The 24368-nt window shown below is 43.3% G+C and overlaps 1 protein-coding gene across 2 annotated transcripts in view; it reads right to left on the bottom strand.

Moving 5' to 3' along the window:
• MEGF6 (multiple EGF like domains 6) overlaps window positions 1-24368 on the bottom strand; it is a 1140767-nt gene that overhangs the window by 116255 nt on the left and 1000144 nt on the right. For both annotated transcript variants that reach the window (XM_085609125.1, XM_085609129.1), the window contains 4 exons: window positions 22120-22248; window positions 21902-22030; window positions 18069-18203; window positions 11510-11644 (listed from right to left, as the gene is read on the bottom strand). In XM_085609125.1, coding sequence (XP_085465251.1) covers window positions 11510-11644; window positions 18069-18203; window positions 21902-22030; window positions 22120-22248 — 528 coding nt within the window. The remainder of the gene's footprint in view (window positions 1-11509; window positions 11645-18068; window positions 18204-21901; window positions 22031-22119; window positions 22249-24368) is intronic.

Below are 24368 nucleotides of genomic sequence, written 5' to 3'. Positions count from 1 at the left end.
TATCAATCCATCCAGCTGAGGTCAGCCCTCAGCCTGGGTCTGGTCCTGGCTGGCTCAGAGAAATATGACCGTTCTGGATGACCCAAAAGCAGTACAAATATGACTTTGGACTCTGCAGAATACTTCTTTTCACATTTGCTACATTGGACTTAAGTGCGTTTCTGGAATCTGTAGGCCTAATGGAAGTTAATCTAGCCCCTGGCTCTACATTCCCATAGGGGAATAATGAAGTGAAAAAACAGTAAGACACACTGACTTTCCCTGGCATGTTTCTTTCCAGTGTATAAAGCCTATTCCATGTCACCACCCAATACTGCATAAGTCCTGCCACACCATTCACTTTGTAGCTGCTCCTGGACTGCGCACGCTAGGAATCTCCCCTGCGCAGCCCGTACACGTGTGCACATGCATGTACACATGTGTCTGCATGTAACCAGCCCGGTGTCCCTTACTCCAGCTGCTGCGCAGTGGCCTGGTCAAGCCAGGGGAACACCAGTAAAATCCCCATGCAGTCTCTTACATCCTGAGTTCACTGTGGGTGAGTCCCAACTTATGAGGCTCCCTCACAGTAAAAGCTCAACAATTAGGTGCTCAAAAAGCGAAAATTCCAGGTGGCCCATAGTGTCAGAACCACCTTCTAACACTCTCTAGCTGCTCACCGACTCCCCCGCCCACTTTGGACCTCGCTCACTGGCCCTGTGCAGCCCTCCATTTCTGTAGGTCCGTCTCTGGTGCTTGCAGGACGCCGGGGCACTGTAGTCACGGGGCCCTCGATTGGAGACCCTGCTCCATGTGTTCCCCATTTCCGTGAGCCCACACCTCCTCCTATATATGCTGGTAAACAGTGTCTCTGGCTTCTAGGCGCATTCCACATACGCTACTTCCTGCTTGGCTCTGTGGATCACATATTCTGCCCTCAAAGACCACCAGATTAGGATCACTCCCTCCCAGGATGGGAAGTTGCCTGTTTCCATCTGTTTCTCATATGGTCTGCTGACTTCATTCTCATGGCAGTGTCGCTTGCCTGCCTCATGTCTGAAGCACATCTCTCACCCTTAAATGCCTCATTCTACACTCTGTCAACCAAGCACTCCAGTATGGCGCAATGAACATGATACAAACAGCAGCGCTTCGCGGCCTCATCAAGGATATGGAGCGCTACATAGATGTACGTTATGTTGGTGACACATTAAAAGCGCATGTACCACAGAAGGTTTCTTTGCTCTAGTTGGGTGAAGTAGATGGGATTCCTGCAGTGCTTAATTTGAAGACGGACTTTCCATTTAGCATGCTTAACACGGGGCGGGGACATAGCTATTCTTTACTTCCAAGCCTTGTTCTATTATATGTAGCAACATGATTTTCTTTCCCCTTTTCTTTTTAGAAAGGTTTCGGTATGATAGTTCTTGGGCCTAATTATGGCGTTTGGCAGAGAACAAAAAACAAACATTTGCAATGCAATAGGTCTTGCATTTGCGAGAGTTTAAGTTATTAGTATTGTAAATGACAATGCCTTTTATTTATGTTTTAAAACCCAAAACATAAATAAAAGGCATGGTCATTTACAATGCCAATAGCTCAAACTCGCGTGAATGCGAGACCTATTGCATTGCAAATGCTTGTTTAATACGTTTTGTGAACGTTGTACACACGGCAAGACTTTTACATACATATGGACGCAATAACCTTGCAGTGGATGTTAAGTAAAAGAGAGGCAGGTGTTTCTCAAAAAAGAAAAACGGAAAGCACCTTCTCTCACTTGCATCACATCTCTGACAGCTGACCTTGGGTCATCTTACGATAGGCAGGCCCTTTGTCCCAGTGACACTCTTGTTAATTCGGCACTGGCAGTTGCAGTGAGCACTGCCAGTAGTTGGCAGAGATGATAGTGAACTCCTTAGAAAATCTTGGGGCCCCAGTTCCTTTTCTTCGCATATTAAGTAAAGACGACGAAGCTGTCCCAATGCTTTACAACAAGACCTCTAAATGGAGTAAATGGGTGATGCACTCACCATGTGGTTTCCAATTGATTGAGTATGCTGGATAAATGCTGCATGGACCACACGCTATACCTTTTCATACATACTATAAATATTTGTACATCTACACCATGACATGACCAGAACAACCAGGACCTCACCAACTCATCCCGCACAGGAAATACTGTCACCACAGTCTCCAACCAAACATATAGGTCTGCCAGTAATGTGCAGGACAGCCACTGCTCTGATGTCAAACCTATGGATGATTTTTGCACTGTACAAATGCTAGGGAACATAACCATAGAGCAGTACACCTGTAGCCAGTGGCGGCTCCTCTGCTAAGGCGGAGGAGCGTCGCCCCACAAGGAATGTGCAAGAACAATGTTATTATCATTTTATTTTTCACTATTGTTGTGCGCTTTAAAGGTGCAGGAGGGGCCAGGCTGTGCCGGCCACAGAGCAGGGGGAGGAGTGAAGACCACACTCTAAAGTGTGCATGACAGTGTGGCCGACCTTTTTGCACCAGCCAAACAGCCATGCGCGCTTTGCATGTTCCCCACCAGGCTACATTACACAGCCTGGTGAGGAACATGCCCAGGCTCCCATTCCCCGTCTGAGCACCGAACCAGGGCACTCAGACCAATCACAAAGCTGCATTGCAGAGATGTGATTGGCTTAGGGGAGGGAGCCTGGGTGCTTTGTGTCGTGGACGTGGACTAAGAGAATGCAGGAGAGCCGGCCACCGGGAAGGTAAGTTTTTTTTTCTTATTCCGCCCCCCTTTTCTTTTTTTCAACACCCTCTGTCCCCGACCCGCCCCACCACTACTCCCCGGTAGGAGCACCAACCGCCTGTAGCTTGCAAGTGCTAACTGATTAAGGAGTGACGCCCACTGCTGTGGCAGCAATTGCAGTGTTGACACACAGGGGTTTTTTGAGTATCAGAGCACTTTACATGAGCACCAGTTGCACTACAGACGGACACATTTAATTCTAGGCACGGGGAGATTAAGTGATTTGCCCAAAATTACAGGATATTTGAGTCTTCCGCCAGACTGGAACGTGGTTCCCGAGCTTTGAAGTCAGTCGCTCTAGCCATTAAGCCACATCCAAGGACCCTTATGCATGGAAGGGAAATGGAACGCTCGCCCTCGTTGAATATGAAAATACTTCTATAACTGGGTTATAGTAGCCCATCAGATCCTGGGGCCCAGTGCCACCACCAAGTGCATCGTTGTTAGGGGTACTCCTTGGCAGATGTGGCGATCGATGACGCAGGTAAGGGAAGATGTTCTGTGGCGATGGCACAGGTTTGAGACTGACTTGGGAACCAAGGATGCTTTAATATAACGGGATTTAGGAAGCAGAAAGGCGAAAAAAGCAGAATGTATCCACAGGGGAAGCATGAGAAGGGAGCGAAAATCACTCCGAGGTTGGAGACAAACACAAGAGCTCTCTGCTTCTACCCTGGTTAAGTGGGGACAGATGACTGCCTTAGTGCTTTGATTGTTTCCAGGCATGATCGGCTGCCTCAATCCATGAAAAATATTCCTGTTATTTCCTGTGACACGTCCCCTCAGGGACTAGAGTGCCTGCAACAGTATTGCTAACATGTTATAAAAAAATCAAAGCTCAGAACTTCCTTCTTATGTTGGTTACCTCTTCTGTGTTTTTACCTAACCTATTTATTTTCCTTAGGTACCTATGCTTTTGAATTAAAGGTACAAACATTTCATTCAAGCCACAGGTAGTGAGTCTGCCAGTTCATGTCCGGCAGTAGAATGCTGATTACACTCCTTAAATTGTACAGAAGCCCGGCCACGCCATGTCGTTTCAACGTAAAGACCAGTACTGATCGCTGACCTTTCATTAAAACATCCAGAAGTTATTTAATCATCGAAAAAAAGAATTTTCCATTTGGGCAAAGCACTCACCAACCCCTCCGCCTCTTTGGCGGCTGTGCCCTACCATTCCCACCGTGTTGTTAACAGGAGTAAACCTCAGTTGCTTTCAGGTAGAGAGTTGGCCAGGAAAATGTATGCGAATTCTAATAAATGTATAGGCTTGCACAAACCTTCTAGAGCAGACTTATTCACAGATATCATTAAACACCAATGGTATACGATTACGCATGATTAAGTGTATTTTCAAGTGCAAATTAGCATTTGTGACTTAAACCTGAATTAGCGCTTCTAAATCTAGCCATCTGCATGCGTAAATTGAACATACACATGGAAATGTCTTTGCGACTTAGGTCCAACATATCCATAACATGCATCATCTCCAATGTGACCGAAGCATGTGGGTCAATTGTAGAGTTTTTAACATGCAAATGCCATCAACCGACATAGAGGCTAGTAGGGGGCATTCGACAACGAAAATAGTTCTCATTTTATAACTAGTTCTTCCTCATCTCTTTCAGGCTCAAATTCTTTTAACCTTTTTATAAGAGCAACGACCCCCTCCAGGTGCTTCTCTAATGTGCAAACCTCACCTCATTCAGGGAGTATTTCAATAGACGAATACTTCATCAAAGTCAGCTGATGACATGTGGGACTGCACAATAATGTTATGCTTCAGGTATTGGTTTATTGATGTCAAACAAATTAAATCCCAGATCGAATATGCATTACAGACTTGAATCATGAGATTCCAGAAGGTGGTTTCGCTAAAAGATCTGCAGGCTGGGAAAGAACCCGTCACGTGACAAGTAAATCCTAGCATCCATAGAATGCGATTATCTGGGTGCCCTGTCTATACCAACCTTCTGGAGAGTACGAACTGTTGGTGGAACCTGTGATTTCACCATAGGCCATTATGCATCTATAGGGCGGTGGGCATCGTCTCCGGACAATGTGGAGCACATGGAGATGTTTGACAACGTAATACGCACAGAATGTCAGAAATGTTAGCGGTTATAGAGCGGGAGGTGGCGGGAGCCAAGGCTGATCAGGAGAACATGCAACGATACAATTTGTTTTTACTGTTGTAAATTGGATTCACCTCAAAGAGGCCCAAATCCCCCTCTACATTTTTAAGCAACAGTGTCTCTCCTTGAAGGTTTCTCCAACTTGCGTATTTATTAGATGAATGCTCCAAAATCCACAGTCTGTAATTCAATACAACATGACAGCTTCAGTAATGTAACTGTTTTCCCAAGAAGCAGCTGCGTTTGCATAGCGATGATACCGCCGACCATAAATCTGAGCTTCAGAAGTCATCTGAACCAAAAATGTTTGGTTTATTGTGGCTTCTTGGATGACATTGGAAATTATGGTGAATTCAGATGTACACATTTTCCGCCTCAGCAAGAAGGCTTCATTCCAAGCAGTAACAAACAAAAGAGTTTGTATTATGCTTAGGCATTCATTGGTGGTGGCAAGGGGTACCAGGTGCTAACCCTGGCTTGGAACCACTGGCACAATCCTTGTCACCCCTGGACTTAGAGGTGATGAACCCAGTGGCTAGAACAGAAGGTAGGTCACATTTACTTTATCTAGTGTGCCCTCCTTGCCTTTCTGCTAGTCCCTTTTCAGCAATAAGGAGGGTTTTGTTGAGCCAAAAGAGGCAGATTCAACTCTGCAATGTCACGGAGGGCGGGGGTGGGGAGGTCAAGGAGCATGTAATGCTATTTCTGCTACACTTTAATTTTGGTGACTAGACGACCATGGTAGCAACTAGGGGTGGGTGGAACTCACAGAGTTTTACTTTTTGAAATTCTACGAAGTTGCATAAAAACTCTGCGAGATTCTGCAGAGTTCCGCCCACCCCTTCTTCACATTAATTCTTTTGCCAATGGTGGTGCCCGCAGCCTTTACCAGATGTTGCCAATAAACAGGCCTAGACGTATGGATACTGGCCAATGAATGGGAAGCGCAAGATGAGAAGTTGCGGCAGCAGCACCAGTGTCCCCCATCTCTTCCCCTGCTCTAGTCTCTCTGAGTTAGGCAGCCATGGAGGACCAGCAGCAGTTCTTCCTTCTGCTGGGCAGCCTATTCAGCCCTGACAACTCAGCAGGCGATCAGGCCGAGTTGAGGGGTACTGAGAAGCTCAACCAATAGGGAAGCAGGTCATGTGTGGATGAGAACCCTGTGAGCAACCCTATCCTCGAGATGCTTTCCATCCTAGTGGTTTCAGTGCATGTCTGTGTGCTGCCCCAAAGCCCTGAATATAGTATTGCAGTTGTCTGTATTCCTTCCTAGTTGTCAAGTGGTTTCGAGTTTTTAGACACCTTCAGTCGGTTTTGGCATTTTTCTGGAACTTGTCATTGTTTTGTTTAATAAGATGGAACTGGTTGAATGTACAAATTAGTCTAAGTCATGAATAATCCCATTGGGCCCATGCACATTGTCAGGTGAAACTGTATTTCCAGACCTGGGTTTATAATGGCAAACTACTAATTTTATTTATCCGGACGTTCACTGGGTACTTGACTCAAAAATCTCATTATGCTAAATTTGAACCATATGGAATATGGAAATCTGTGAAATTCTGGTCTTGGCTGCGTCTTTTCTTGCTGGTGAGTAAAGCCCTGATAAAGATGGTGTTGCAACCTAGATGTCTTTATATATTTCAGGGGAGGTTTGATCTGCTGTGTAGAGTAATTTCCTTTAAAATAGAAAGTATACTTTCAAAAGTCATATGTGCAGATTCTCAACCATGAATCAGATTGATACAATTAAATTGCCAGACAAAATGGGTGGTTTTGGTTCCCAGACATGAAGTGTTATTATACTGCCTCTCAACTACAATTCCTCCTGAGTTGCTTCCAAGCACTCCAGGAAGGGCAACTAAATTATTTGAGGGCTGCTCGGTGATCGTGCAGCTCAGATACCTGTTTCTGGGCCTTTAGAGGATGAGGCAACATAGACCTTATCTGGTCTCCTTACTGTTGAAAATATGGGACTGGGTGATTAAGGATATTTAAGAAGACCCTTTTTGCATGACAAACCTCACCGTGGGTTCTTTGTTAATTCCATAGACTTTATTCCAAGACTAGATTGACTGGCTGGATAACTATAACCTGCACCCTCACTATGCTCTGCTAATTACCTCACACATTACATCACTCATGACATCTTCTATAACATAATTGATAATATCATTGCATATCATTGCGCAACCCCCTCCCTTTAAATTTTGGTCCAGTGAATGGGGTCCCAGGGGGCTTGGGGAGAGGGCCACTTAGCCTCACCTCCCTTTTTTTTAAATTGTATTTAGCCCCAGAGGGATGTGGTCCCTGGGGGATAAGGTTAACCATTTATAGTTAGCAGAGCTAACTATAACTAGTGCCTTCGCCATGCACTGCTTATGACCTCACATATTACATTGCTTGTGACATGTTCTACAACATCATTGATGACATCACTGATGACATCTTAAGTTACATCATTGATGACATCATCAAATGAGTGTGTTAGTTTATTTTATAGTTTACGTAGTCGTTTACCGTATTACCGTATTACTTTTCTACCTTATTTTGTACAACCTGTGTCCAGTTATTGGGTCTAAGTGTTTAGGAAATGCATGTGCTTCTAATGCATCATAAGTGTGAAGAGATATTGAACATGTTATAAATCTGTGTATTGAAGAGTAGCTCTGTGTACAGATGACAGTTGACAACTTGTGTCCTGTATGTACCACATAAGTTTTTTAGTTCTGCAGAAAGAGTTTCCAACAGGGCAAATATTCTATGTAGTAGATACTAAGTATTATAAGCAATCTAAATGTATTAGACAGAATCGTCATAGTATGAAACTTTCTACATAACATAGAAGAGTGTGTGCACCTGGTACTAACCAATGTACATGTGCTTGTTTAGCTTCAAAAGATGGGCTCTCTGTAAAGTTTTCACCACAGTATGAAGGCTGCAGGTAGTATTATCTTTAGCACCTTCATACCAAGGTTATTTTAAGCGAAGAGTGTCTTTTTTTACAAGTATTGCATAGAGTGTACCCTGTTCTAAATAGATACTTTTTTTAATACTCTGTGGTGCATTTCTCAAGAGAGTTTCACTGTCTGCAAACAGTATGGTACAGAGTAAACTCTCTCTATAGAGTAAACAGTGTTTACAGGACCCAGTTTTCTACTCGTATCAACTTAATTTCTCAATGTAGGTTTGGTGGCTGTGAAGGGTTTGATACAGATAAAAGCTGTACGTAATAGGGAATTCATTTTGGAACAGACGTTGAGTATGTTGAGGAACTCAGTTTCTCTGAACATTTGTATACATATTGGCCACCGAGTGTAATGATGTTTTCCCATATATCTGTGGCTGTTTGTTAAGGGAAACCAGGCTTCCCATGAAGCATATGGTATAGGGCCAATGTTACACATAACACATGCTTGCTGAACTTAACGGAGTTGTATCCGCGATGGCATTAATGATGCTTCATGTTATTCAGAGCTATTTTGTACTTACTTTCAGGCCTCTATTGCCATACTAGTTTATAGAGTAAAGTGTAAAAAAGAAGTTTGGATGATTACATCAGTGATGTCATCAATGATGTCATTTGAGATGTCATAAATGATGTCATAGATCATGTCATGAGTGATGTAATATGTGAGGTCATAAGCAGTGCATGGCGGGGGCTCAAGTTATAGTTAGCTTTGCTAACTATAACTGGTGAATCTCTGTTTTTTTTAGTTTAAAACATTGTAAAAGAGACTCACAGTATTTTTTGAAGCCAAAGATGGACCTTCAACTCCATACTTCTAGCAACTGGTTATATCCCTTCAGGTTTCAGATTTGACAACTCACCCACTGGGTCATGTCTCCAACTCCCACTTTATGTTAGTTTACCATGTACATTATCTTACATTTAAGCCTGGTTCTGCAGGACAACACTGTGCCACATTTTACAGGCATTGCAGGCAGGAACAACATGCTCTCCCGAAGAGATAATTTAATCTCTGTCTGCCTGCCACTGTTTTCAGTATGGGTAATAACTAGCCTGGAGGGCACTGGCGCATTCCCAGCACAATGATAAACACATGTAGGAGCTAATTGTCTAAAGATACAGAGCCAATCAGATCCCCAGAACAGTGGACTGGAGAAGAGCTGAGGCACTTAAAGATTTTCACAAGGCTTCCCAAATTGCTCACGGATCTCAAGCCATTCAAGTACATGTCTGATCATCAGTTGTGGATGAAATGGCAAGTGATCTGGCATTTGGCATCTCGGATAGAAGTGCAGAGATGTCTTTTAAAAGCAGGTTAAGGCATTTAAGTGAAGTCACAGTTTAAAATGTACCTATCATAAAATGTTAAGAGCGGTATTCGAGTTCACAAGTGAAATATTTTTGAGGGATTACCAGTTAGCATATCACGAAGATACAACTTTTCCCATCCTTGATGTTACATTTGACTAGCATTGCTTCTATGTGGGTTAGTTTAATTGGTTACAAAACAAAAAGAGAGAGAGAGGGATTTTATTAATGGAACACCATTAACAGGGGGATCACTCCCAGTCCCCTAAAGATATACTATCAAACAAAATGAGGGAATGCTACCCAGAAGACAGAGAACTGTCTAAGGATATTGGCAAGAGGAGTAGGTGAAGAAATAATCTTTCTTTAGAAGGCCCCTCACTCACCAACCTAGTTGGTGACATGCTTCATCCTCGGGGCCCCACCCAGAGAGCCGAGTGCCATCCGGGTGTGCTGCGACACCTGACTACAGTGGAGCTGGTTTTTTGGAGTGAATAGTGAATTTTTTGAAAAAATAAAAATTGGCCCTGATTTAGCCCAAAAATTAATTTATTCTAGGGTAATTTGGACAATGGTTAAAAATTTGTGAAGATACCACGAAAGGTTAAATTGACCTATGGTATCTTAATAAAAATTGTGAAAAAAGTTTACAGGTCAACATGTTTCAACCAATTATTCGATATTACTAAGGTTTTCGGCAGGACCATAAAAAACCTGACCAGGGAGGTACACACTCGCTAAGGTGTGCCCTGGCCACGGTCAGTAGTAGAAACCTAACCCGTTACTCACGGTTAGGAAAACTTCCTCCAAGTCGTTGAAAGTAAAAAATTTGGAGAGCAGGAATTGCGCACCTCAAGGGAGACAGGATCACTCGATATGTGATATCAGATTCAGACCCACAAATCGAAAAGCATATTAGCCTAGCGGTGATCAGTCCAGTCCCGGGGGACTGCTTTTCGATTTGTGGGTCTGAATCTGATATCACATATCGAGTGACCCCGTCTCCCTTGAGGTGCGCAATTCCTGCTCTCCAAATTTTTTACTTTCAACGACTTGGAGGAAGTTTTCCTAACCGTGAGTAACGGGTTAGGTTTCTACTACTGACCGTGGCCAGGGCACACCTTAGCGAGTGTGTACCTCCCGGGTCAGGTTTTTCATGGTCCTGACGAAAACCTTGGTAATATCGAATTAATGGTTGAAACATGTAGACCTGTAAACTTTTTTCACAATTTTTATTAAGATACCATAGGTCAATTTAACCTTTCGTGGTATCTTCACACATTTTTAACCATTGTCCAAATTACCCTAGAATAAATTAATTTTTGGGCTAAATCTGGCCAATTTTTATTTTTTCAAAAAATTCACTATTCACTCCAAAAAACCAGCTCCACTGTAGTCAGGTGTTGCAGCACACCCGGATGGCACTCGGCTCTCTCGGTGGGGCCCCGATGATGAAGCATGTCACCAACTAGGTTGGTGAGTGAGGGGCCTTCTAAAGAAAGATTATTTCTTCACCTACTCCTCTTGCCAATATCCTTAGACAGTTCTCTGTCTTCTGGGTAGCATTCCCTCATTTTGTTTGATAGTTTAATTGGTTAAACAGAACTGAATCAATACTACAACTCCCAGAAAACAATGATTTTTAAAGGAAAGTCTAAGATGTCCCAGTGGTGTGGAGTTATCTGGTAACCTTGTGTCTGCAGGTCATTAACATACTTACATTTAAGCATCTAGGGCCAATTATGAAAGACGATGAGCTCCCCCCCACTGGAGTACCTGGCACTGTGAGGGGGGTTGAATTACCCTCTCTTACAAGCTGGACCTGAGTGTCTCCTAAGAAATGATGACTTACCAGCGGTATTGGAATACCACACCAGGTTCCTGCATACCTGCCCCAGTTTTCTTTTGAGTTTGTGCCTGGACATTTTTGATCTTTTAAGAAGCCTCACTATCCTGGTGAAAAACACTAGACCTGCAGTAACCATGGATCTTGTAATCCCTACGAGGCCAGTGACTTTCATAAATGGCCCACCGAGATAATGTGAGTACAAAAGAGTAGAGTACTGATGAGGGTGAAGCCAGCAAAGGGAGAAGACAGCATAGGAACAGGAAGTCAAGGATATGGAGAACCTCGGAAGGTGTTCAATGTTTATTGAGAGTTCAGGCTCTTACCCAGTACTTGGTTGACTAATCAGTCCTGCCTGAAGTGTGTAAGCAGGAGTGTAAGATTCCATGTATGTTCCAGAAGTAATGGTACAATGTTGATAGGTAGTCCACACAGCTCTACTCTATTTGTCCCCACATTGCACAGTAATGCCTTACCTTGGTCGCAGGCCTCCCCCTGGTAGCCACTCGGACACTCTGTCTGGCACTCGCCGGTCACGTGGTGACAGGACACGCCAGGCTGGCAATCACATCTGAACTTGCAGCCGACACCATAATAACCAGCCTCACATTCTAAGAGAAAAACAAATCCAAGAAGTTTAGCATTGCACAGCTTGAAAATCAATAACACCATTTTCACTGCACCGAGGGAAGACCACACTTCCAATTCCATGAGTGCCAACGCTTTAGAAACCTCAGCTCTGTTATTTATCGCTCCCATAGGACCTTTTAGAGTGAGAAACACACTTATTGTACTGCTCTGACCTCTGGTGCCATCGCAAATTATAGGTCTCTACAGTCATATGTCTTGGTTAATAATCAATTACCTTGGTTTTCCCAGGTCGGCAACTTTAAGTGATGTGGGCAACTGCCCCATGTACTGGGACCACCAACTACTGCATCAGGCAAGCTTATCCGCATAGCTAATGTATGACATATTTTTGATTTATGTCTCCAGGGTCTTGGAAACATGTGTTTTGCTAGACTGGACAAAACCGGCGTATGCATAGCATACTCAAGGACTTCTAGCTACCTATTAGTACTCTCCATGTTTCTGCAGATTGTTTTCTTAGGATCCTGTGCCTCACTCCATTTTTTCTGAGAAATTCTATTTCTTTTATTAAACTCTCTTCCTGCAGTTTGCTATTTCTTTCTTTCTAGGCCATGCATTTTATTAATCTGCTTCTTGCAAATTTTTTGAACTACGTTCTCTTTATAATTTGGGTGGTGGACGATAAGAACTGCAAGTTGATGAAGACAGAACAGTAACAGAACTCATAACTGCCTCATGGGAAGGTTGTTGCACTGCTGTGAACATAATGTGAGTGAAAAGAACGACTTGTCGACCAAATATGTCCTTTGTCTAGTGTGTTGAAAACGACTGGGAAAAGTGACAGGCTAAGGGCCTCATCCACAAGAAAATGACGCAGCATGGCGCCACAAGCCATTTAGCTGCACTTTTTTAGAGCACAGGGATGCACTGTATTCACGACAATACAATGCATCTCTGTGCTTTCCCCTGTGCTATAGTGCAATTGGCTGCCATGCGCCAGTGCAGGCACCCTTGCATCATTTTGCAAGCGTGCCTGTGCAGCGGGGATGATTGTTTTCTGCAGGAAGGGACACCTTCATTAATGGCATTTTCCTCTTTCTATGCGTGCTATAGAATGCAGCACGCATAGAAAGAGAAAAAAAAACAAGGAGAAATAAAAGTATTTATCCTTGTTGCGCCATTCCTACGTCTCCCCTGGGGAATCACATATAGAATCACACAGAATAGTCATATGTAGAGCCGGGAATGGAACTCAACTCCTCTGCTGCAAAGTTGATTGAGTTCGGGTGGGATAGAGCATCTGGAAGAATCAGAATTATATTGGAGGAGATCTAGAGAGTAAGCGTGGAACAGACATGTCTCCAGATGTGAGAACTAGGCCATGACCCCTGATACAAGGAATCAGTTTTTTATCATGTGCATTAGTTCATAACCCAACCTGGCTCTGCTGGACAACACAGGGCCCCACTGCATAGGAACAACATACAGGCCTCATCATCAGTTGGGGAGGAAATGGCAACCAGTGGTAAGGCAAGGATGTGACGGGCCCTAACGCAATCTCTGCCCCATTGGATAAAAACAACAATGGAAACGTCGTAGGACTTCTGGGATCTCATAGTTGGGTTCTTTTTAGCTCCAATTTTATGAAAAGTTGAAAGAGCCATTTTTGAGTTGTTGCAGATTGAATTGTAATATTGTTGCATTGTGTTACATATTTTTTATACTGGCTCCCCATCCACATTCGCAGCCAATTCAAACTACTTAATCACATACAAAGCACTACACAACAGTGGACCAACATATTCTAAAGAACATACACTTCCACCAGCCAACCAGACATTTACAATCTAGCTCACTCTCGCTCACGTACACCTCCTGCATTCACTAAAACACAGCGGGAGGTCGCTCATTCTCGTACATCGCACCCAAAACATGGAACGGCCTCCCCCAGCACATCAGGGCCACCTCCTCACTTCTTGAGTTCCACAAGAATCTGAAGTCCAAGCTCTTCAAATAACTCATAAACCCACTCACCTGCTCAATCGCCTGGATACCCTCACGGCGATTAACATTATGGCCTTATTTTTTGTAGTTTAATTTTAATAGTGCTGATGTAGGATACTAGGAGGGGCAAGGGGCAGAGGTGGGGGGCATATACAAAAGTGAACAACTTAAGAGGCAAAGAAGGGTTACAGCACATATAGGGTTCGTAGCACAACATAGGAGGAAGTTTACACAACAGCGGTATAAAGAAGAGAGCATAATGTGAAAACAAGAACATCTTTTAGTCAAGGTCACAGGAATTCATCTACAAAGGAGGATCAATTTATGTGGCAATGTTTACTGACATATGGAACAAGGAAATGGCACAGTTTGCAAAATATCAAGTGATTAAAACAAATTAGGTGGCATTATCATCCAGATTTTATTAATTTTGTAGCAGCCATGGGTTTTCAAACATAATGGTTTCCAATGCTACCCATTCATCACGTATTCAATATGTTATTCTCCTGCAATTAAACGGCTTTGGCTTGCTTGGAATTTCGGAAACGCCAACTTTGTCGACACTGACATTTATACACCCAGAGGAAAACGCAATGTCGAATTCAGCCAAACACAACACTATATTTACTCAGTTTTTGTAATAAAATGTGTGCCTCACGCATCTGAGCCCAGTTGCAGGTTTTTTCTGTTTTGCCACGGTAAGGATTGTGGACTTAGGCACCACTTTTCAAGACGAGACAGGAATGTGGAACAATATTATATACATTTAAAGTTTGTTATATAAGTGTGTAAGTAGGAGGCACTTAAGAATTCAGCAAATTACATCTAAAAACCCTTTGAAAAATGTTACAAATGTGGACGTGGAAAAACGAATTGGCACCAACAACGGAATGCATGATGTTCAGGACAAAGAATTAATCACTGCATCCACTACATTTCAAATCTATTTCAATATGAAGGTTATGTTTCCAGATGAAGGCAAACGATAAAAGTACTTCCACCGACCAGTCAGGATTTTGAGGCAAACTTTCATGAATTTACCAGGGCAGAAACATTTTTCTAAAATTAAATTGGCCAATTAACTCTGGTTTCATTAATTATTATTATTTTTTTTAAACTGTGCGTTATAAATAAAGTTTTCGTTTGCGTGAAGGCCTAAACTTTGTTGAGCCAGGCTTGGTTTCTTTTCTTGCAAATATTTGCTAAATTCTCTGAAAATGTTGTGCCTTTTCCTAAAACTTTCTATTTTCTGCCTTTTGCAGCTTTAACAACATTTAAGTTAGAATGCCTCAGCTACAGTACAGGTTTTCATACGTCATCATGCTTTCTCTCTGGCTACGAACAGTAACTGCTGCAGCTGTTAAGTGTCTGACCCAGAACAGACCCGCTCAATTAGATATTCCACGAAGCACACTTAATTAGTCATTTAAAACTGCTGAGCTCAGACTGTGAATATCATTGTATCCGCGCCTCTGGCTTTTTCCCACACTGGGGTTACAATTATTTGGTAGAAGGTCAATGAGTGAATGGATGGAGGCCACCATGGCTCTGTGGTACCCAGGAGAGGGATGTGAATTTCCTTGATCAGATCATCAATGATTGGGGACTGGGCGATCTTTTCATTGCAGACTCCACATTGAGAGGGGTGCTCTGCCACATGTTGGGGGTGCGGGGGATCTAGGGGTGTTGGAGGCAAATCTTGTATGACCTGTGGTACTGGAGTTGGTTGTGGTTCGGGGGAAGTGGACCTGAGTATTCTCAGAGAGTGGCCTCCATAATGGTGTTCTAACCACGGTGATTTGACTGTGTCTGACATAATCACAGTCTATGATTCTACATTCTGGGGCTCTCCGCTTGCATTGATGTTTGTCTGACTATTAAGTTCCTTTGTCTGAAACGGGTGTTGGTTCAGCTGTTGGTCTTTGTGGTATCTGCAGTGTGCAAAGTCTGGGAGATGGACTCTGCTGAGTCAAGTTTTGGCTTGTCATCTTTCCAGAAATTTTTGGTGGGCAAAGTAAGCAGTGAAAGTGTGGTGGAACCCCTGGGGGTGTTGCCAGACGAAAACAGCCATTGTGGCAGAAGAATGGCACTGGTTTGGAGACTACACAGCTGTTTTCGTGACATCTCTCAGATTTTTGAGCACGAGGAGGTGGTACAAAGCCTCATTCGTTACATGTGACCTGCTCTGCTGTGAGTAGGTAGCGAGTTTAGAGAACTTAGATGTTTGATTGATTCTAATCGGAGAGTTGCATTTGGTACCAGTATACACTCGTCATTAATGAGGGTCGCCTTCAGAAATTGTATCAGCCACTGAAATGGAGATGGTTGATCTGAAGGGAAGGTCCATGCAAGACTATTATGTGTGTAGAAAAGCAGGTCTAAATTGATAGCTGTTTTTTCAGGCATTACTGTTTGTCAGAGAGAAAAGTGAGGGTGTTGTGTTTGAACTTGCTTCTTGTGTTTCTGGTTGGATGTCATTGGTTTTCAGCTGGCTTTGCTTGCATTAGCGAGTAGGGGGACAAGCAGAGATGAAATGGGCATGGTAAAAGGATGGACAGTGCATCAGCGCAGGAGGGCACGTCTTTACCGCTGCTGCGCCTGTGCTGTGGGTCTTAGTGAGGTTCGGTAACAACTTTCCACTGATTTAAAGCTAAAACGATTGGCTTTGTCATATCTTACTTGATATAGTTGTCAACGCCTACTTGATAAAGCTGTTGCTGCTGCAGAATTTCCTACCGCTCTGAATAACAAGTGATACAATTACAAACTAGACAAACATTGTAACAATCTTGAAGAGACAAAGAAGTTGGTCACTTGGAGAGTTGGAACTGCGGCCTGAAGCTTGTATGTATATCGGTAGCAGAATTATTAATCAAGCGACCCACCTTAACAACTAACTATATAAAATCCTCAGGTAATGATGAGAGCCAAGCTACATCAGTAGAGTACCTGGTGTCAGGCACCTGCCATTCAGGAACTTCAACACTGACACAGAAAAAAGACTTAATATCAAGCTTTCTCAATCTATGAACCCAACTCTGAGACAATGCCCTCCTAATTAGACTCATCTCCAGCGTAATTCCTGAACTCCTGCCCCAATGTAAGTGAGAAAAATATACATTGACACCAAACTACTGAGCTGATCCCACCTACAACCCTCGACCTTCTCATACCTTCCATGAATGAAAGAGGGCAAATGTCCAATCGACCAGCTGCATGACTGGATCCTGGGCTGGTCAATTGATGACATAAGTGTAATTACTGCATGCCACCACTACCCTCTCTCCTTCTTCCAAACAAATAGATTCCTCAGAGGATGTGTGTTTTAGTGCGTGGCCGGATGTCACAAGACGCTATGCGTGGGGATTCCAGAACTGGAATCTGATTTCCAGAATGACGGTTAGAGACAGTGTGCCTCTTCTTCCCAGGTGCTGGGTAGAGGAGGCGCATTTATGACCTCCAAAGACATCAAAAGGTTAACCCTTTGTCCCATCTTCTTGTTTGCTGCTGAAGGGCACGAGGAAGGTTATGGAGAGCTACAGAAAGTACACCAAGGTCTTCATGTTCTCTTCTTTCTACGCCTTCATGATGCCAGAATCCAGAGGAAGCAGGGGAAACGCGACTGCTACTAACGGGTAAGGTAAGGGAGGCAGTGGTGTCTCTGGCTACCCTAAAAGCTCCCATGCCCCCCAGGAAAGTCCTGCTTTACTTGCCTGAAAAAAGACAGAAGCGAGAAAGAAAGAAGTTTGAATGACACCCACTGTGCTGTATCACCTCCCATCCACTCAGCTATGTTATGGGTTCCCTCACCATGGTGTGTGGAGGTGGCTGCTGCACGGGATTCAAAGGACGGGTGCTTCCAGAGTATGATGCTGGTGGCATCCTAGTGAGCCCTCCATCCTAGTAATACTCACTTCTGCTTCTCCTTTCTTCTCTCTCCTGCAGTGCTTAATTTGAGCCAGTGGTTTCCGGTGCTCAGCACCGGCACTTATTTGGTTTCCGGTGCTCAGCACCGGCACTTAATTGTCACCACCATACTTATGACACTCTGCCACATGGTGGCGCTGCTCACCTAATTTACAGATGAGCAGAGCAATGGTTGTTTATGACTACAATATGCATTCAAAAATACCAATGTCTGCCTCCCCAGCCATTCGGACCTGGAATAATCTGAACTATCGCACTTGCAGACGAGATGGTTAGTAGTTGTTTTGGTACAGTCATTGGCAGCAAGGATGGGGCAATGGGTGGTGCAAGCTGCAGTTGTCTCCTGGTCAGGGCCCTGGCACTTATTATTTTCCAAATTAAGCACTGCTCTTCCGCCTTTGGCGTAACATCACAGATTTGTCCACAAGTCATACAAACATCGAGTAAAAAAAAACCCATATAAAATATGCTCTGAGGAGAACTTTCACACAGTCTGTGTTTTGAATCACTCACTTGTCTGGCACCTGTTGCCGTAGTACCCTGCTTTGCAGACGCAGGTGCCCTCCTTTTTGTCACACTCCTGTGTGTTCTGCTGGACGCACTGACACTCTTCTGAGCAACCAGGTCCATAGGCCCACTTTGGGCAAGCTGAGATAAAAAAAACATAAAGATGGATGAGAGTGTGAAAAAGAGAACGAGAGTAAGAGAAAGAGAAGAATTCTACACTGTCAAATTTAACACTAAAAAGCACACAAAATACACTCATGTTAAGAGATTCACAATAATCATGAAAAAGTGCAAAGTAACGAGTAGTGCTAGCATTAAAATATTTAAAGGCTCATTCTGAGTCCTGTGCTACAAGGGAGTTTGCCCCAGAAACGGGATTACAACTGGTGAAGTAATGCCACACTTTATCCCATGCACAAATTAATCTGTCGGAATTTGTGCTGGGAAAGTACCACAAATTGCGAGTTTCGTGATTTGCACATTGCTCCATCATGACCCATTCTGATGTGCCCGGTATTGACTATTATACAACACAGAGAACAACTCAATACGGCATGAGGCCCTTTTCACATTTCTGGGTTTACTGATTTATTTCTTAATGGGGAATTGAAAATATGAGCCTCAAAGTCTTCTGAAAAGACAGGAAGATATGTGTTTTTTTTCAGGAAGATTGGTTCACCCACTTGCCACTAAGCAAGAAAAAGCTTGTTTTACTGATTTTTTTCCCCTTTTGGGAATGGGGACTGTTAAAGGTCTCCCATGATTTTCTTCTTTTATCACTTGCACATTTAAGATGGAAAGAATCTCTTTTAGGTTTGGGGATGGCCCAGATGGATTACTCTGAAGTGTCCAGCAACCATGGTGTTCTGAAAGATACTGGGTAGGCGTCCAAAGATGGAATTTACCTAGATTTGTTCTGGTTGCAAAATCAGTGATGTACACCTGAATAGGACATGTTGGCGAACAAGAGGGGTTACAGCTTTTGGAGAAGGTTTAGTTTGTAGAGACCAGGCTTACATTTTCTTTTCATGTCAGTTTCACTGAAAGCTGGGAACTCAGTCTAAAGCTTAGGAGCTTGAGGTAAGTGACAATATAGGTGGTGATCTCAAGATAGACAAGGTTATTTAGCTGGCCATTGGATCAAGAATGAATAATCCTCAGCCTGAAGGAGAAGAAGCATAGTAGTGTTTGGATCAGTGCTGGCTGGTAACCTTTAAAAGTAGTGGGGCGTAATCATTCACTTGAATTCCAGTGAGCGAGCCTGTCTTCTTCTTGGAGGGCTCGGGGAGTTCTCTCACATTTACTTGCACTTAGTCTTACTCTCCCACACATTCTCACTTAAACTTTTTTACTCACAATCACTTACTCTCATTTGTACTTGCACTTTTACTCACTCTGACTCACTCAGTCTCACAGACTCATGCAGTCACACCCATTCTCACTCTGACCCTCTCAGTCTCACTAATTCACACTCATGTTCACTCAATCCCATGCATTCTGATTCACTCAGTCTCAGTCAGACAAACTGAATCTCACCCACTCTTGCTTAGTATCGCTCATCTCACCCATTCCGACTCACCGAACTTCACTGTGACTCATCATTCTGTCTCTCTAAGTCTCACTCTGACTCACGCATGCTTACTTATTCTCACATAGTCTCACTTGTTCTCACTCATTCACTTTCTACCTCAACCAGTCTTGCTCTGATTCACTAGGTTAAACTCGGTCGTGCTCATTCCAATTCACTCAATCTCACTCTTACTTTCTCATACTCTCTCATTCTCACTCAGTCCCACTCATTCTGACTCACTCAAACTCTGTCTCACTCATTCTCACTCAGACTCACTGAGAAACTCATCTCACTGACTCGCTTATTCTCAGTCCATCTCAGTCTCACCTAGTCACACTAAGTTTCATTCAATCTCACTCCCTCTGTACCACTTAATCAATTTCACTCTAACTCACCTAGTCTCAACTCATCATCATTCATTTTTACTCAGTCCCACATATTCTCACTCATTCGGTCTCACTCACTCTCTCTATATATCCCTCAGCCACACTCATTCTCAGTCACCCAAGATCAAGCTAACTCACCTCCTCTCATTCAGTCTCACTCTTTCTCACTCAGTCTCATTTAGTCCCCCTAAATCGTACTTAATCTGACTCACTCAGTCTCACTTTGATTCACTTCGACTCACCTAGTCTCACTGTTTCTCACTCTCAGTCTCACACAGGCGCGCAACGCCCATTGGGCTGAAAGGGCTTAACACCACCCCCTCCCCCCCGGATGAGACAGCTTCCCGGGCACAAACACAGCCGCACTAGAGTACTTCACAGGTCTTTAAAAGACCATTTACTTGCTAACGAGGCTTAGTTGTGTTTTCACCCCTTCTTAGAGCCCCTGCATCTCCACTCTGCACATTGCTGGAAGAATCAGCCCCACCCCCTTGAAATTTTTAGTAGCCCCCCCCCCCTCGAAATTTGGCTCTAGTTGCGCCTCTGGTCTCACATATTCTTTGACGCGTGTCCAGTCGGCTATGGTGGCCCCTTCAACTAGTCCTGGCATTTTAGTGAGCCTTGGTGAAATTTTGTTTACATTAATTAAATGTCGTGAAATTTATGTAATTCATGCTAGGCAAATAAACAAAAGGATTGATAGTCAGGATACCTTTTTCGACTGGACACTGGTAGGGGAAGAAAATGTCTCAGTTCAAGGTGAAAATGTCTTGCTGGAAATAATTTCTTCTCCACTCTGCTAGTGCTTTGCGAGACTCTTGTATGTGAGATATACCCTCGAATTACATTTTTTACAAAATTTCTTGTAATGTTTTTGCAATTTTGCACCAAAAAAATGATTTCACATGCCACTATTTTCTGGCTGAGTATTCTTGAACTTGAATTTTTACACTTTCAGTTTTAAACGCAAGCCTGCAAGTCTTAGCTCGAAAAGTGCTATGGATTATGGTATCACACGTAGCAAAGGTTCACTTAGTAACTATAAAGGAATTACTTAAAATTCGACTTACTAAGCTTCGTGCATCCTTCGATATCAGTCTTTTAACAAGAAAATGTGTTAAAAGTGACACTGGCCTTTAGATAACGGCAACAATCTAAACCAAAGTTTGTAATCTCGGATTATGACAGGTGCGAACTCCTCATGGAAAATGTATATTTTTTAAAGAATCTGCCTGATTCTATAATGGAAATTCTTCATAAAAGACTGAAGGGGCAGTCTATAAATAATACCGTGGAATATTCATTTCCTAACGTACACTAAGCAAGAGTCCTTCCTCTTTTTCCATTATTTTTCTGGCCATAATTTTACATCTGCTTTTGTTTTATTCACCATACTAGTGCAACATTACTTTTTAAAACTATAGACTAGGTCATGTCTCTGTAACAAAAGCAGGAAGTGAAATCGGCGCACCGGATAGACCTGGGGGCTGTCTTCTTCCTTGTAGGTCGATGTTGCAATACTTTTTAGTTAAAGCTCAATCTGGGCAAACTAATTGTGATATCTATTTCATACTAACCTGTAATTTAAGAGTCATATAGTAGTCTTTTTAATACTTTTATGATCCAAAGTATAATCACCACATCTTCTATGACATCTTTGCTGACCACATTATTTATCATATCTGTAACCTCTAGGTAAGCATATTTCGCAGGACTACTCACTTCTTCAGGGCAATAATTATTTTTATGATAATGAACTACAAGAGTTGTGTCAAAAATGAATACATTCTACATAAATGTATGAGTGTGATTTCTGACCCGATACATTGTTGAAAGTGGCACACCCCACATGCCCAAGCATCCAATAATAAGCATCATCTTACCTAAATGGCAAAAGCGCCCGTACAAGCCTGGGTCACATAAACAGGCACCGTAGATCCGATGACACCTCCCTTTGTTGGCGCAATTACATTTCTTTTTACAGAACTTCCCATAATATCCCTTGGGGCATCCTGGAAATACAGAATAAGAAGCTATTAGAAAGAATGGCACACTGCAGAATTTGTAATGCAAGTATTTTTTTTAAAAATCTTAAAAGTACCATCCTCACAGGACTCTCCACCAACCCCAGGTGGGCAGCGGCACTTCCCAGTTATTGGATCACAAGTTCCTCCATTTTGACAGCTGCACACAGAACTGCAATTTCTCCCAAATGTCCCTTCAGGGCAGGCTGCAATGTGAAACAACCATTGACAAAGACATTAAGTTTGGCTTATAGGCAGTTTATGTACACAAAGACACACAACATTCAGGGAGCAGTGTAGACATGCGGATATATTAAGCAGCTGCAGGCTTCCATGTCCCCAAAGGTCCACACACAGGCAGACACCAATGTACACAGAAGACATTTATACAGGCCCCCATGTAATGAGATAGCACACTTACAAGCAACACCGCACACTGGCAACACAAATACAGAAAGTTATGTTAAAAGCCAATACACAGGCATACCAACTTCATCAACAGGCATACATGTACACCAGCATAGGTGCCAAGGCGCCCAATTTTTGTATGACACCTTCAGTCATTCCTGGATTTTTGGACAAAATCATTTTGCATGGGAGAATTTTAAACTCATACTGGCAAGAGTAAAGCTGAAGGTCCCAGAATGCAAGCTTGAGTTGGCTAAAAAGGTAAGCTTAGGGTACCACACCTAACATGCGCTCAGTATTTGGTCTTCAAGGTGGTCACAATTTGTTCACTTGTTTTGTGCTGTTTTCACAGAGGCACATGTGTGTTCTCATTATGCATAAAGTAGATTAAACTGAAACATTGTTCCGTCTGTTGGAGCTATTAAACATTTTCACTAGCCTGAGTTTGTTTACATTTCACGGCACGCAAACAGTCTTTGTAAGTGAGATGAAGGGTTCTTGCAACCCCCCCAAGCACTGCAGTACACAACATTATAAACTGACATGTGGTGGTCCGGAAAATGCTTTACTCAAATGGTTTTGATGAAGAAAGGCTTCTTTTAACAGTGGCACAAATGAAATCATCAGATGCTATATCAAAGTCCAGAGGAAGGTGCATTAAATTCGAAAAGTAGGTAATTATACACTTGAGACCTCTATTTTTATAATTCCTAAAGTATTTGGCATTAATAAATCCTGCATGTTGCATTCCTGGAGTGAAGTTTAACGAAAGAGACAGTGGGTGACACTGCTGCACGAGCATATTAACATCGGTTGATTGATTTTATATGTTTATGTAGTGCTCAGGAGCCGCCTTTTTACAGTTTCAGAGTGGAGAAAGGGAGGGCAATTGGTTTTAGGGCACAGACATGGTGTGTGACACCTCAGAGCTCCTTGTGGGCCTGAGGTGAGCAGAGGAACAAGATTGGAGGTGGACATAAACAGGGTGGTGAGCAGCTGAGGGAGCAAGGGGAGACGAGGGCTCCTGGGGAGGGTATTTTGCGATGAGAGGACATCAAGTTTCACTTGGTGTTAATAAGTATTTATTCAATTTATCTTGCTTTTGCATTTTGTTGGATGGCCTATCGTGGACAATATGCACATGTTGTCCTTAAGGAAAGAAATATTAGTTTGAGAACGTGTATCTATGGTACAGCACACACACGCGCACACACACACACACACATACACACACACACACATAATGCTTCCTCCTATTTGTTAATTCGGTTCATTGATCCATTTCATTTCGTGGTGTGATTCAGATTCTATCATGCATTTTGGATGTCACAGTAGATCCTACACCCAGTGGCGGCAGGGAGGCAGGTGGATGTGTTTAGAAAAAAAAAAGAAAAAAGGGATCTTTACCGTTGGACTCCTGTTGCCAGCCGCCACCTCTCCTCCGGTGGAGGAACCAGGAAGCACACAGGCTCCCAGTCTCCCCTAGCCAATCCCAACGCAATGCATTACAGCAGTGTTGTGATTGGTCTGAGTGCTGTGGTTCGATGCTCAGAGAGGGACTGGGAGGCTGGGCATGTTCTACACCCAGGCTGTACAATACAGCCTGGTGGAGAACAAGCAAAGTGCGCATGACGGTATGGCCAGCTGGAGACTGCCGGCCAAATCGCCATGTGCACTTTAAGGTGCAGCAACAACCACTCCTCCTCCCTCTGGGTACCGGGACCCCAGCCCCGCCCTAACCTAACCAGGATGAGAACGGGACATACAGACTGAGGCCACATTGGCGGCTTGTAATTACCAGCATCAAATAGTGCTTTTTATCGAGAAAGGATCGCTCTGCACTACCGATCCCAGAACTCTCTGCGTAGACACATCAGAGCAGCCCATCCAGGGCATGCAGATTTCGCAATATTAATGG

This window comes from Triturus cristatus, chromosome 1_2 (genome assembly GCF_964204655.1).
Source record: "Triturus cristatus chromosome 1_2, aTriCri1.1, whole genome shotgun sequence".
In the NCBI taxonomy this organism is placed as follows: Eukaryota; Metazoa; Chordata; class Amphibia; order Caudata; family Salamandridae; genus Triturus; species Triturus cristatus.
The sequence above is the reverse complement of the archived record's forward strand: the minus strand, read 5'-3'. Positions and strand labels throughout refer to the sequence as shown.